The 13,806-nt window shown below is 63.6% G+C and overlaps 3 protein-coding genes across 3 annotated transcripts; all 3 read left to right on the forward strand.

Moving 5' to 3' along the window:
- Positions 1-83: 83 nt before the first annotated feature.
- Positions 84-4,362, forward strand: CHLRE_03g192600v5 (uncharacterized protein). The gene is made up of 5 exons (XM_001693047.2): positions 84-524; positions 785-1,028; positions 1,249-1,346; positions 3,558-3,689; positions 3,809-4,362. Exons 1-5 carry the CDS (start codon positions 522-524, stop codon positions 3,938-3,940), a joined length of 609 nt encoding a protein of 202 aa, XP_001693099.2. The 5' UTR covers positions 84-521; the 3' UTR covers positions 3,941-4,362.
- A 62-nt stretch (positions 4,363-4,424) lies between these two features.
- CHLRE_03g192676v5 (uncharacterized protein) lies at positions 4,425-5,076 on the forward strand. The gene has a single exon (XM_043061202.1). The coding sequence runs from the start codon at positions 4,573-4,575 to the stop codon at positions 4,774-4,776; it is 204 nt and encodes a 67-aa protein (XP_042926331.1). The 5' UTR covers positions 4,425-4,572; the 3' UTR covers positions 4,777-5,076.
- A 178-nt stretch (positions 5,077-5,254) lies between these two features.
- Positions 5,255-8,346, forward strand: CHLRE_03g192750v5 (uncharacterized protein). Its single transcript, XM_043061203.1, has 5 exons — positions 5,255-5,771; positions 6,073-6,722; positions 6,910-7,012; positions 7,234-7,318; positions 7,497-8,346. Exons 1-5 carry the CDS (start codon positions 5,715-5,717, stop codon positions 7,946-7,948), a joined length of 1,347 nt encoding a protein of 448 aa, XP_042926332.1. The 5' UTR covers positions 5,255-5,714; the 3' UTR covers positions 7,949-8,346.
- The last annotated feature ends 5,460 nt before the right edge of the window (positions 8,347-13,806 follow it).

The following is a 13,806-nucleotide window of genomic DNA, read 5'->3' on the forward strand; positions in this document are numbered from 1 at the left end:
TCCACGAGGGACAAGACCGACCAGCCATCCTGCGTGCACTAGCTTTCACTACTTAAAAGCTCGCAACATTCAAGCATAATATTGATACGGCGGCGCTTTGCCACACAAGACTCGACTTCGCGACGGCGGCCAGAAGCCTTTTGTTGCGGACCGGCCTCTGTCAAAACGCCCTGAATTTATTATCATTACTACAGTATTATCCTCCTGCTGCTGAAGGCGACATAACTCTCTTGTGGCAGCAACCAACTGCGCTGCTCGCCTTTGAGCGACTAGTTGGCGCGGCCGCAGCCATGCAGCAAGCACTTGGTAGCCATCATACTGCTTCGACGATGCGGGGCCGCCTTGCGCCCGCATTACAAAGTCAACTCGCGCTCTCGCGCCGAAGAGTCGGCCCATGGCGGTCGCTTGGCTCTTCAACCCAGCCGCAGCCAGTGAGCGGCCAGCGGGAAGAGAGCCAGTGTGGCACTCAGCATGAACCACAGCATGGGGGCGTTGGGCAGCTGCACCTTATCGTGGGACCGATGGTGAGTGTTGAACTGGGCGCGAAGGGACACGACCCGCGAACTTCCCTGTGGGACCCGCGTGTGCCAGCACCAAGAACGTCTTATCAGTGACGGCGTCTGCGCAAACCAGAGTCCAGGAACGGCTGTATGCCTCTCCTCTTCACGCCCTGGCCCCAGCCTCGTGTGCCCCATTCCCGCCCCTTCGCCTCCCTCACACCCCTTCCCCCCCTCACACACCATACCGTAACCATCGCGCCTCCCGCCGCTGCATCAAACCCTAGTTCGCCGGAAAGACCACGCGCCTCATCCAGCGCGTGCGCGAGGCGGAGGCGGCGGGGCGGCGCACGGTGGTGGTCAAGAGCGCAGTGGACACGCGCTATGCAGTGGACGCGGTGGTGACACACGACGGCGTGCGGGCGCCCTGCGTGCCGCTGTCGCGCCTGGGTGACCTGAGGGCGGCACTGGGCGAGGCTGAGTACGCCGCCACACAGGTGGTGGCCATTGACGAGGCGCAGTTCATTGGGGGTGAGTGATGGTGGAGATGGCGTGGCTGGGTGGTTGGGTGGCTGGCGTGGGGCAGGCCGGGCAGGCAGCAGGGGTGGTGGTGGCTGGTGGGCATCGGGCACCGCAGGTAGGCGCATACGCATACACAAGCATGATGGAAGCGGGGGCTCAGGAGTCAGGGTTTAGGTTGTTACACACATGCTGCTGCCGTTGCGGGGTGTGCACCCCCCTCCCCGTGCAGACCTGCGCGAGGCGGTGCTGCAGGCGACTGAGGCGGACGGCAAGACGGTGTACGTGGCGGGGCTGTCGGGCGACTTCCGGAGAGACAACTTTGGGCAGGTGAGGCGACTCGTGCGCACGTGTAGCACGTACGGCAGCCGGCCAGCAGCCGCGCCCAAAGGAGCTCTTGTTGCAGCCCTATGGCACCCAAACGATCGTTACGATCGCTGTTACCTAGGTCGTAGATCGTTACCCCTCCGGCATCGTTACGATCTCGCTACGATCTGCTTACCATCTTAACCAGCCATGGTAACAGCCTCGTCACGGTCTACAAGGCACACCAGTAACCATCACTTTGAGGCCCGTTACATGGCAGCCTTGTGCTTTGCTGAAGGCCTACATCAGTACTAAAGTAAGAACTATGTAGTCCTACCGCTACTCCACATGCTAGCCATCTGTCAAGGCTTGATAGCACGACAAGTGCAGATGCTCATGCAACACTTATGCAACACTACCGCAAGTCCATACGTACATGCAACAATACGCCAAGTCCCTATCGTCTGCGTGTGAACGTGCAACTAGCCACTGGCAGCAACCACTTGCATGTCTGCTGGGCACAACATCTCCGACCCACCACCTTGACGCCCGCCGCCACCACAGCTACCATGCCAACTATGCCACTGGCGCCGCCGCGCCTGCCTCCATCTCTAGCACCAGACAGCTGGTGTCAAGCTGGCTCCTGTAGTTTTGCTTCCACCGGCAGCGCCTGCATGCACGCGTGCACACACATAGACACACCCAGTTAATTGTCTGCCACAAGGTGGGCAGGTGCCAATGCATGTCAAGGCCAGCCATGGACAGAGTGCTTGGCAGTGCACGGGGCCTACCACACAAGGCGCGTCTGTGTGCACATGTGCATGTGTGTGCGCCCACACGTGTCACGGACACTCACCGTTGATGAGCACAATGCTGGAGGTGTAGGGGCAGTCCAGCCAACCGTACGGTCCAGAGGGGACAACAGGGGTTGGGCAGCAAGCTGTGGCGGGGCAGGGTGTGTGCGTGTGGAGGGGAGGGGTGGTATGTGAGACACAAGGCACCGTGGCAAGGGAGCCATAAAAACACCTTACAGCGAGCGCTAGTAAGGGAGGCAGCAGACAGTCACTAGTTGAAGGCGGGGGTTCCCACCAGACAACCCAACACAGCGCGAGAAGTTGAACCATGCACACTGGCTTGCTAGGTACCACTAGGTTCAACGCATCCCATCGTCATTCAACCTGCGGACTAACCTGCGGACTATGGCGTGCGGGGCGAGGGTGATGTTGACAGAACGCGATGTTGAATGGCGTTGTTGACGCCGGCGACCGAGACTTCTCGGTCGGACATTTGAAGCGCAGCTGATAGATCATGAGGCATAGTCGTTTCTCTCACGTAATAGCTGGCTGCAGCTGACGTGTGAGCAGCGTCGCCAAGCCGGTCAACGAGCGGTCAGCAGCGTGAGGGCTCGCGTCCCAAGCCAGCCAAGCAGCGTCTGCCGCCAGCTCTTGTTCTACTGACATTTGAGCTATCATAAATTTGTGTTTACGAAGAGAAGTAGCGAGGGCGAGAGAGCAAACTGGGGGAGAGGAACAGAAGTGCAGCGGCACCGGCATGAAGTGCAGTGTATCAGTATATGTATGGTACTATATCAGTATATGTATAGTAGTATCAGGGGCCGCTCTATGCAGCTTATTAAGTCAGGCCCGCGAGAACCCCATGCAGGAACCCTGTTACCCGTCGCAAAGGCCCCGTTACCCCTTGCTTAGGGTCGTTACCACGCCCAAGGGCCTGTGTCACAATGTCACACAGTCGGCCTACAGCCCCCATACTTCCTCGTTCGCGAGCGCAACGACTACATAAGTTTAAGGCTTCACATATTAGACTGTTTTAACACAAACTGTCACTACAATACGCACTTTGCAGACTAGAATGTCGGCATGTTCACTTGCCAGCGACGAAAGGCACTCCGCCCAGTCCGCAATGTGCGCATGTATGACAAGTAGCTAAGAGGTGACCACAGCACCGCTCGGCTTGCGTCCTGGGCGTGCCACGCCGTGCGGGCCCGAAACAATCGTTACCCCCTGTTCGGGGATCGTCACCCCCGTTTTTGGATCGTTACCACCATTTGGGTGCCATAGGGCAGCCGCTGATGCGTGGCTGTGGCGGGATTGCGGATTAAGTTACCGTGTCGGAGCCTAGCTGGCAGCAGTAACCTTGCTGCGACGCACCATGCGACGACAAACCCTTGACCGCCCAGTTTCCCACCCCTGCCTGCCTTTTCGGGTTTCCACGCAGATCTCCCAGCTGCTTCCGCTCGCCGACAATGTGGAGAAGCTGTCTGGGCGCTGCACCTTCTGCGAGCAGCAGGGCCGCCGCAGCGCCTCGCACTTCACGCTGCGCATCGCCGCCAGCACACAGCAGGAGCTGGTGGGTGCAGCATGGTGGGCGAACTTGTGTCGGCCTGGCGCTGGCTGGTAGCTCTGTGCACAAAGCCAGCCATACCGCACTACGGTATGTAACCGTGCATGTGACGTTCCCCACTACAGGTTGGTGGCGCTGAGGCGTACGCGCCCGTGTGCCGGGAGCACTACGTGCAGCTGAGCCGGGTGCGGGAGCACGGCGCACCCACTGCTGATACAACTGAGGCGGAGGAGGAACTGGTGCCGCAGACGGCGTGATGGCGAGCCGTTTGTGCTGGATGGCTTTGTAGCAAAGGCTGGTGTGATGGCGTCAGGGAGGGCTGGCATGGGGAGCAAGACTCGGAGACATGGTATGCTGAGGATAAGCAGCATGCTTGCTTTCCCAATGTGCATATCCGTCCTCTGGTAGGTTCTGTGGTGGCGCATGTAAGCGGTGTCAACAGCCTCAGGTGCGTGCCCATTGCAAGTGCGTGCCGCATCCGCAGTGCCGCGCCTCTCCTCTTAACAGAGCGCACGGTGTGCTGCTCTATGGCGTGATACCACCCACATACGCGCGACGTTGAAGCTGTGGGGCATGAAAGTCTCTCGTGCCGAAGGATGGTAGTAAAACTGTGAGCGCGGCACGATGCATGCATGGCACGCAAATCCGCTGATCCATCTTCCTGTAAATTACAGGCATTTTGCTGGACCAGCTGTTCTTTACTTGTGCGCACATATGATGGATTGCGCCTCAACGCAGGGTTTACCTGAGTTTACGCGAAACCTTCTTCCTCGTTCCAGCGCTTTCCTTGGCCAGATACTAGGGACTTGACATTACGAACAAGCATCCAGCGAACATGACAATTAACTGGCTGCTTAGACTGCAGAAGAGTAGTTGCGCGAAAGCACACATGATTCCTTTCACGAGCTCGTTGTCGCCTCGGCGCCAAACCAGGGCCGGATTTTCAATACGGAACATGAGTTTGGACCGCCAGATGGCGACAGCTGGTGGGAGTCATGCGGGGCTGGCTTTTGGCCTGCCGCGAGCTGGGCTGGGCGCGGCGCTGCGCTCTGGAGAAGCCCTCGCGGAATCAGCGCCGGAGATGTACAGCTGAAGTGAAGCAACTCTTCAGGTGGGCGTTTTGGGGTCTCAGGAAGGAGGAGATGTCAGAGGTCCTCGACATGCGACATCAGTCTTGCCCCACACGCGTTTTGGGAGCCCGCTGGGGTCTGCTAGTGGTTAGGCCTATTTCATGGATGCCAGTTGTCTGCGGTCTGCCCCGGGAAGTGCCCTGAAGCCTACGCCGAGTGAACGCCGGGACACCGGGGTGCGGGTTTCCGCGTTCCGCGCAAGCTCTGGCGCCGCAGCCGAGGCAGGGAAGTAGCCAGGGCTACTGATCTCATATCCCACCGGTCGGCCTGGCCAGCCTAGCGCTCGCGCGCAGTAAGCTTGCTGCTACGGACCTGCCCGCCCGCGATTGTGGTCGGGCGCCCGGCTCGTCGTACAGCCGCCCCTTGCTTATAAGGCGCCCGGCCCTGGGCTTCTGTTGTCTACCACAACAAGCAATCACACTCTGCCCATTGCAGCTGAATCTGTTTGCCCTCGGGACCGTCTTCAGCCAGTCAGCCAGTCAAGCGCTCCCTCAGCCTGTGCGGTAGTTTTCCTCGCGCGAAGAAGCGTCCGCCCTAGCGAAGAGCACCATGATGAAAATTGCAGCAACCAAGAACGGCCAGCGGGGCCTACCAGGGCGTGGCGGGTGAGGAAGCCTGCTGGGCAAGCGGGGTAGCTAGGGGCGCCCGTTCACAAAGCGTTGCGCGCATTAGCCTTGCGCGGCCCCGGTTGGTACTTGTGTGGTCCTTGTGCGTTGGTTTCGGGCGTCGCGGTAGCGACCCCGACGCCTTGGCACAGCGGACATGCTACGGCAAAATGCTACTCGAACTTCGAACATCTTAGCGAGCTCGCATTGTGAGCGCGCCCTGTCGTCTTACGTGCCGTGAATATCCGTGTTCGTTCAGGCTCCCGTGTGCGAACGGTGCACGTACTGGAAGAAACATGATGTGCACGGCGGCAGGCCATGTGCCGCCGCAGCGTGTCCGTGGTGTCCTCGGGGTCAGTACTCGGCATGCATGTATGCATCATTCAATGCATATGTGCATACCCCGCATACGGGCATCTGGGGCAGCCGCAAGGGAGGGATTCCATCCGTTGAGAACCGGAAACATGACATCTCGCTCGGCCGGTAGCATGCCTTGTTGCCCTCGCGGCATCTGGGCATGTCGCACCCGGCTTCAACCCCGTGCGAAACGCATCGATTTAGTGCGTGTATCCGTGTCAACGAAACCCCGTGCGCGTGCCGTGCATACCTTGTGGAAGTTCCTCATCCCGCCCTTTCCCTCCTTCCCCCGGACAGGTTGCTGCGCCGCGCCCCGCCACCGCCATCGCATCGCCGCCCAAGCCAGCGCCTGCTGCCCCGCAACGGAACTGCATCAGCGACCCGGGCAATGCACCTGCCCCCCCGGCCGCCTGCGCCCAGGCGGCGACTGTTGTTCAGCCGCACCAGGTGTTGCGTGCGCTCATCTGTCACGAGCAGCTCAACCGCACCCTGTCTCCCTGGGCGAGCGGCGAGGCCACGGTCAGCAGTGCCAACCGAGTAAACACCGCCGGCGGCGTCAACGGAGCTCCCGAGCGCACCGTGGACCGCGCGATGGTGACCCTCACTGGCTCCGCTGCCTGTAAAGCCGCCGCTGCCGGTGTGGGCCAGTCCTGCGTGCTGGCGGACGGGCGGCCCGCAGTTCAAGTGCTGGCGGCTGTGAAGACCGTGACTGCAACCCTGACCCCCACGGAGGCGCATCTGTTGAAGACCAACCCGGCGACCGCCAGCCTTGCGCTGCTGCCTAGCGTCAAGCTGCTGGGGCAGGAGCTGGAGGCGTTTACCAAGACCATGAAGCGCGCCACGGACGTGCACGGCGCTCACCTGGCGCAACGCTGCTTCCTGCGGCTGTACGGCTGGGAGCTCGTGTGCACCGGCGGCCCCGACACATACGCGCTGCGCTCCTACTGGTGCGTGCGTGTGCGCGCGTGTGTGTCATTGTACCGTATGCATGCGCAGGCACATATAGGGGAAGGGACGCACGGTACCGGCTCTGCCCCTCCAAATTATGCGAATGGCTTGCATGTTGGGTGAACGTGCTGCTTGTGCCTTGAGTCCCTGTCCCAATACTTTCCCTACTTTGGCACTCGCCCACAGGCAGTGGCAGCAGCACGGCTCCCTGAGGGAGTACCTCATCCGCTGCCTGGAGCACCCCGACATCCGGATGGGGCGCGCCATGTTTATCGCCGCGCTGCAGCAGGTAGGCGGGCGGGCGAGTGGCAGCGGGCGGGAGAGGATGGGGGGAGGGAGGGGCGGGAGGGGAAGGGAAGGGAGGGGAAGGGATGGGAAGGGAGGGTATTGAAGGGATGACGGGCAGGCAGTCAGCCACACACGGCGTGCCCGCTCATCAGTGTGTCTCTGCTCACCGGCTCCTTTGCCCCAGCTGACCGCCCTCCTCCACACGCACACACGCATACACAGGTGCTGCAGCTACTGCGCACGCTGAGCCGGGCCGGCATCGTGCTCGGCGATCTCAAGCTAGACAACATGCTGGTGGACGCACACGGTGAGATAGGGATGTATGACCGCAGAGACTAGCAAACCGGCCAACGCCCGCCGGTCCCGCACTGTTTTACTCTTTGTCCATGTATGCGGATGCCAGCATCCCCCAGCACGTTCCCTTCTTTGCACTATCCCCTTACTCCCCCTTCCCACCCCTCGCTTCCTGTCCCACGCACCTCCAGGCCACGTGACTCTGTCGGACGTGGACGGTGCCGGGCTGCTGGAGGAGGGGCTGCTGCGCACCACCCAGCTGGTGGCGGCGCAGGCGGCCGCGCAGGCGGCGGCCATGTGGTCGGACCCGGTGGCGGCGGAGGCGGCGGTGTGGCGGGCGGCGGACCTGATGTTCACTCAGGAACCGCCGACCATGATAACGGACGCGTTCGCGCCGTTAGAGATGAAGGTATTCCAGAGCATGTGCGGTGCCTCGCACCAGCACCTGGTGGGCGCAAGCCTGGGGGCGCTGCTGGCGGCGCTCCAGCCCGTGCTGCTGGCGGCGGGCCGCACAGGGTGTTTTTATTTCATTACAGAACTGCACGGCCTGGCGATGGGCCTGCAGACCCTGGCGCATATCGACCGGCCCGACCTGCAGGGCGTGTGGTGGCAGCTGGAGGCCATCGGGGCGCGGTGGGTGTGATGCTTGGCGACAAGCTGGGCAGGCGGCTAGGGAGCTATTGAGCGAGCCTGGCTGGGATAAGGGAGGTTGCCGGTTCGATTGTGGCAAGGAACGTGTATGGCTGGGGGAATTGGTTCGGGTTCGGGGGTTCTGAAGTTCCTGATTATATTTACGGACGGGGGGCTTGTCCGATCGTGGGAAGTGGCTTGTGGGGATGCATGGATTCAAGCATGTGACGCGTATGAACTGCGTACGGACGTCATGATTATCTGCGCACCTGCTGAGGTACAGCAGATACAAGGCATGGCCCTAGCAGGGCAACGGGACTGATACGCAGGGAAGGCATGTGTGTGCGATGTGTATGTGTGGGGGCATGTATAGCAACTGCTTGGTGTTGCGAAGTTGGTTCGGCAAGCCTGAATTGCTAGCGGGTGCGTTACACACGATGCAGCTACGCTGCCTGGCACCTTCGGTAGTCTGGGTATATAATGCGCGTGTGTAGTTATCAGCAACACGCTTGGTCGGGTCTTAAGTCTTCCCGACGGTCCGCGAACCGACACAATGCCGTACTGGCAGTCGGGGAGGCGCTACAGGCGGGCAGACAAGGAGGCACTTCTGCCTGATCAGGGCAGGCGCCTCGCTAACTTCCCAGGGCCCCAAGTTCGGACCGCAGCTACCACCTCACCGGCAGTGCTGCCCAATAACCCAAATTACCAACACTCCCCCTCGGACCGAACTGGGTCCAATAGCAAACCGCCAACTGACAGCCAACTGACAGGGGAAACAAACAAGGCCAATCACCGGCCATAAACGAAGAGATAACTCCCCCTCAATCTGAGCACCGTCTGAAGTCACCGCAAGTCACTGCACTAGGCCTCAGCCTTACTGCACGTGGCAGAACCCAGCACGGTCCCATTCCTAACTAACCTCCCTGCTAACATACCGCCGCAGCGGCATCTGTCCTTGACAGAACCCTGCTCAAGTGCTGACGCCCATCGCCGCGCGGCAGAAGAAGAACTTGGCCTCCGGCAGCGCCTTGGTCAGCGCGTCCGCAATCATCTGCTCCGTGGGGCAGTACTCCACAGCCACCTCGCCGCGCGCCACGCGCTCACGCACCAGGTGGTGCTGAATGTCGATGTGCTTCGACAGCGGCGATGAAGCAATGGGGTTGCGAGCCAGACTGAGGGCGCCCTGGCTGTCGCAGCGGATGGCTACAGCACCGCTGCGCAGGCCCAGGTCTGACGCCAGCTTGCGCAGCCACAGCGCCTCCTTGGTCGCTGCGGCCGCGGCCTGGTACTCCGACTCCACAGAAGAGGCAGCGACCGTGCGCTGCTGCTGACTGCACCAGCTGACCACCGTCTTGCCCAGGGCAAAGAGGAAGGCGGTCTGCGAGCGGCGGGTATTGGGGTCGCCGGCCCAGTCGGCATCACAGTAGCCGACAAAGGAGCCAGCGTCATAGCCCGCCGCCGCTCCGCCGCCGGCGCTGCTGCTGCCTGCGCCACCGCCGCCGCCAGAGGCGGAAGCGCTGAAGCGCAGGCCCATGTCGACGGTGTGCTTGAGGTAGCGCAGCACTCCCGTCGCCAGCGCCAGATGAGCCTTGGTCGGCGCCGCCATGTGCCGCGCGAGCACGCTCAGCGCGTAGGCAATGTCGGGCCGGGTGCTGACGGCGACGTAGTTCAGTCCGCCGATCAGCGAGCGGTAGGGGCCGCCGTCATCCAGCACAGGCTGCTGCTCGCTGGCGGCCAGCACACGCGTGCCAGCCGGCAGAGGCAGGCTGCGCGGCTTGGCATCAGCCATGCCGTGTCGCTGCAGCAGCTCGTTGACGTAGCGCCGCTGCTGCAGCAGGATGTCGCCGGTGCTGGGGTCCCGCTTAATCTCCATCCCCAGATAGGTGCTGGCCTCTCCCAGGTCACGCACCTCGAAGCACTTGCCAATGGCGGACTTGACCGCCGCCAGCTGCACAGGGCAGCCAGCGGCAATCAGCAGGTCGTCCACGTGCACCAGCACATAGACCGGACCCGCCTCGTCGTGCCGCACAAAGAGTGCCGGATCCGCCGAGGCTGGCGTGAAGCCCAGCCCGCCCAGCTCCTCGCTGAGCTTGCGGTACCAGCAGCGCGGTGCCTGCTTCAGTCCATACACGGACTTTAGCAGGCGGCATGCCAGCGGCACGCTGCGGTGGCTTGCGCCACCGCTGCCGCCGCCACCAGCGCCACCGCCGCCGCCAGTGTCGCCTCCGCCGCCAGTGTCGCCGCTGCTGCTGCCGCCGCTGACCTCAAACCCCTGCGGCTGCTGCATCCAGAGCTCCTCATCAAGGTCGCCGTTGAGGAAGGCGGTTTTGACGTCCATCTGGTGCAGCGACAGGCCGCGTGCGGCGGCGATGGCCAGAATGGCCCGCAGCGAGACGTAGCGGCTGGTGGGCGCGAACACCTCGCTGTAGTCTATGCCCTCGCGCTGGGCGAAGCCTTTGACTACCAGGCGCGCCTTGAAGCGCGGGGCGCCACCAGGCTGCGGCTTCAACTTGTACACCCAGCGGTTGGCCAGCAGACGCACACCCGGAGGCGGCGCCGCCAGCTCCCAGGTCTTGTTGTCGCGCTGGGACTCCATCTCCTCCTCCATAGCCTTGCGCCAGGCAGCCGCACGAGGCCCACTGCTGGCCTCAGCGTAGCTGCTGGGCTCGCCCACCCCCGCAGTCGTAGCAGTGCTGACGCCATAGCTGTCCTCGTCATCCGAGGGTGGCGCCAGCGGCGGCGTCTCGTCATCGTCGCTGTCCTCATCGAACAACTGAGCTGCTGCCGCTGCTGCAGCCGAGGCGGCGCTGTTACTGCTGTTGCTGTGACTTCCGCCGCCCGCCGCCGAGGCGAAAGCACTGAGCGGCGGCGTGAGCACAGGGCGTTGGCTGCGGGTGGCTGGCCGTGAGGGCGGGGCCACCGGCGCCGGAGAGGGCGCCGGCGGGTTGGCGACCGCTGGCGGGTTGGCGACCGCCGGCACTGCAGCACTGCTGTTGCTACCGAACGGCACGCCCGCCAGGCGCGACGCCGGTCCCCGCACGTCCTCATCAAACCGCACGTCCCGGCTCACCACAACTTTGCCGCCGACCATGACGCGATACGCGGCAGAGTTGCGCTGCAGGCCCAGGTACGTGCCGACGTCGGCGCGCGGGCTGAGCTTGGAGCGCTGGTCGGCGGGCAGGGTGACGTAGACGCGGCAGCCGAAAGTGCGCAGGCTGGAGATGTCCGGCTTGACGCCGGTGAGCGCCTCCCACGGCGTGCTACTGCAGCTGGAGGAGGGGCTCAGGTTGCGCAAGTGGCTGGCATACGTGACAGCTTCAGGCCAGAAGCTGGAGGGGAGCGCAGCGTCAAACAGAATGGCGCGCGTGCGGTCCATCAGCGTGCGGTTGAGCCGCTCAGCGGCTCCGTTCTGCTGCGGCGTATAAGGCGCGCTGAACTGCTGCACGGTACCGCGCTCGCGCAGCCACTGCTGCAGCTCCTCTGAACGGTATTCACCACCGTTGTCGCTGCGGAGGTTGCGCAGCTTGCCGCCGCCAGGGTGGCAATTTTCCAGCTGCACAATCATCTCCTGCAGCGCTTCACCAGCGTGTTCTCTGGTGGTGAGCATCCGGACAGCTGACACCCCCGTGGCGTCATCCAGCAGCGTGATGAAGTAGCGAGAGCCACCGCGGCCCATGATAGGCATAGGGCCGCACACATCAGAATGCGCAAGAGCCAGAGGCTGCTGCGGCTCGCTGCTGCTGTCCGGGAAGGGCGAAGAGGCTGCCTTTGCCTCGACGCACGTGCTGCACACTGACTCGGCTGCCTGGCTGAGAGCACTCAGGTCAACGTCAAGGCCAGTGACCAGGGAGCCGTTCACCATCTGCATCAGCGCATGCCAGCCAACGTGGCCGAAACGCCGGTGCAGCCGGTGAGCAGCGCTCAGAGCAGTCACCGACGAGCTGGAGCTGCTGCTGACGGTGCCGCCGCCGCCCGAAGACGCGGCGGTGCCGTTGCTGCTGCTGCTTGCGCCGGAGCTGTTGAGGCTGCTGCTGGTGGTGCCGCCGCTGCCCGAGGGCGCGGCGGCGGAAGAAGGAAGAAAGCTGCTGTCGCTGCCAGTGGCAGCGGCGCCGCCGCCGCTCACAGGCGCGGCGGTGCCGCCGCCAATCGCCGGCGGCGCCATGGCGGGCGCCGCCAGCAGGACCGGCAGCATAGTCACAGACAGCGGATATTGACCGTCACGCACGCGGCCGCTGAGAATGGAGCGGCCAGCCAGCTCGACAGTCGCCGACTCCCCCTCGAACGCTACCTTAGCGCCGCTGGACGCCAGCCGGCGCACCGATAGCAGGGAGAGGTGGGCGTCTGGCACGTACAGAACGCCCGTCACGTCAACGCGCTGCTGCCCAGAGAGCATCCGGAGAGTCCCCGATCCCCCGACCGGGCTGCTGCGTCCATCACCCCACAGCACATGACTCACTCTTGGGCGCACCACGAAGTCGTGGAGCAGGCGGCGGTGCGGCGTGATGTGTGCGAAGGTGCCGGAGTCAATCACCGGCACATCGAAGGCGGCGGCGCTCGCAAAGCTGCCGCCGACGCTTCCTGACGCATCATCACTGCCGCCACCGCCCGCACTGGGGGACAGCATGCTGCCTCTGCTCACATCGCAGACGACGAGCACGCGGCCGCCGAGGCCCGCAGGCCCGGCTACGCCGCTGCTGCAACTGGAAACTCCTGCTCCAGTGCTGCTGCTGTTGCTACCGCCGAAGTCCCGGGTGACAGCGCGGTAGGTGTTGGACAGCAGGCTGCTGCCGGCGCCCGGGGGTGGCGCGGCGCTGCCGCTGTAGCTACTGCTGCTGAGGCCGTTGCCGGCCGAGCTGTAGCTGAAGGTGCTGGTGCTACTGCAGCCGCCGTGGTCCCCAATCACGGAGGCGCTGGGCACGCCGTCATCGGCCATGCTGTAGCTGCTAATGGCGCCGGAGCTCGCCGGCTCCGCGCCAAAGGTGTGCACGATCAGACTGCTGCTGGGGTAGTCCTCAGCCCAGTCGTCAACACTGCTCACAACCAGCACATGCGCGGGCCGGGAGGCGGCGGACCGGGCGCCACCCCTGGCACCCGAACCCCCGCCGCCGCCCTTGCCGCGCTTCTTGGCCCCATCTCCGCTTCCGCTGCCGCCGCCGCCGCCGCCGCCGCCGCCGTGCTTCTTCTGCTGCTGCTGCTGCTGCTGCTGCTGCTGTAGCTGCACGGGCGAGCGAATGGAGGCGCGCTGGATGCCAGCGCTGACGTCGGCCTGGCGCACGGCGCAGTTGGGCTTGATGTGCCCGGGCTGCTCGCAGTAGTGGCAGACAATGCCGCCGCTGCTGCTGCTGCCGCCTGCGCCGCCGCCACCGCCAGCGTTACCGCCGCGGCTGCGGTTGACGTTGCCCACGTGTCCGCCGTTGGCCTGCCGGAAGCGCTTGGTCACCTCGTGCTGCATGAGGTAGCCACGCAGCTCCGCAACAGTCTGCTGGGGCTGGGAGTTGCAGATCTCAACCAGCACCTCATACGCCGGCAGCGGCAGACCATTCAACAGGCGCAGTCGCACGGCGGGCTCCTCCCAGGTGCCGCCGAGCGCGTAAATCCTGTCGCGCAGGTCACTGGCACGCGCAAAGTATTGCGACATGTTCTCCCCTTCTTCCAGCTGGAAGCAGCTGCGCTCCATGTCGCACTGCTGCAGCTTCTGAGCTGCAGAGGCCCGGAACAGCCCCTGAATGTACGCCAGGGCGGTGACGGCATCGGGGGCTTGCCACAGCTGCCGGGCAACGTTGGGCGTGCACGACGTGCGGAGCCAGCTCAGCGCCTGGCCGTTCTCGTCGGCCAGCTCGAGAGCAGTACGACCAGGTGGCGTCGAGGTAT

Source organism: Chlamydomonas reinhardtii, chromosome 3 (assembly GCF_000002595.2).
Source record: "Chlamydomonas reinhardtii strain CC-503 cw92 mt+ chromosome 3, whole genome shotgun sequence".
Lineage (NCBI taxonomy): Eukaryota > Viridiplantae > Chlorophyta > Chlorophyceae > Chlamydomonadales > Chlamydomonadaceae > Chlamydomonas > Chlamydomonas reinhardtii.

What these genes read in the sequence shown, in the direction of transcription:
- CHLRE_03g192600v5 (XM_001693047.2), top strand. An exon ending in CGAGGCGCAGTTCATTGGGG is followed by an intron (nt 1,029 to 1,248) that starts GTGAGTGATGGT and finishes CTCCCCGTGCAG; the next exon opens with ACCTGCGCGAGGCGGTGCTG. An exon ending in GGAGAGACAACTTTGGGCAG is followed by an intron (nt 1,347 to 3,557) that starts GTGAGGCGACTC and finishes GTTTCCACGCAG; the next exon opens with ATCTCCCAGCTGCTTCCGCT.
- CHLRE_03g192676v5 (XM_043061202.1), top strand. Translation starts at nt 4,573, where the DNA reads ATGATTCCTTTCACGAGCTCGTTGTCGCCTCGGCGCCAAACCAGGGCC.
- CHLRE_03g192750v5 (XM_043061203.1), top strand. Translation starts at nt 5,715, where the DNA reads ATGATGTGCACGGCGGCAGGCCATGTGCCGCCGCAGCGTGTCCGTGGT. An exon ending in TACGCGCTGCGCTCCTACTG is followed by an intron (nt 6,723 to 6,909) that starts GTGCGTGCGTGT and finishes ACTCGCCCACAG; the next exon opens with GCAGTGGCAGCAGCACGGCT. An exon ending in CATGCTGGTGGACGCACACG is followed by an intron (nt 7,319 to 7,496) that starts GTGAGATAGGGA and finishes ACGCACCTCCAG; the next exon opens with GCCACGTGACTCTGTCGGAC.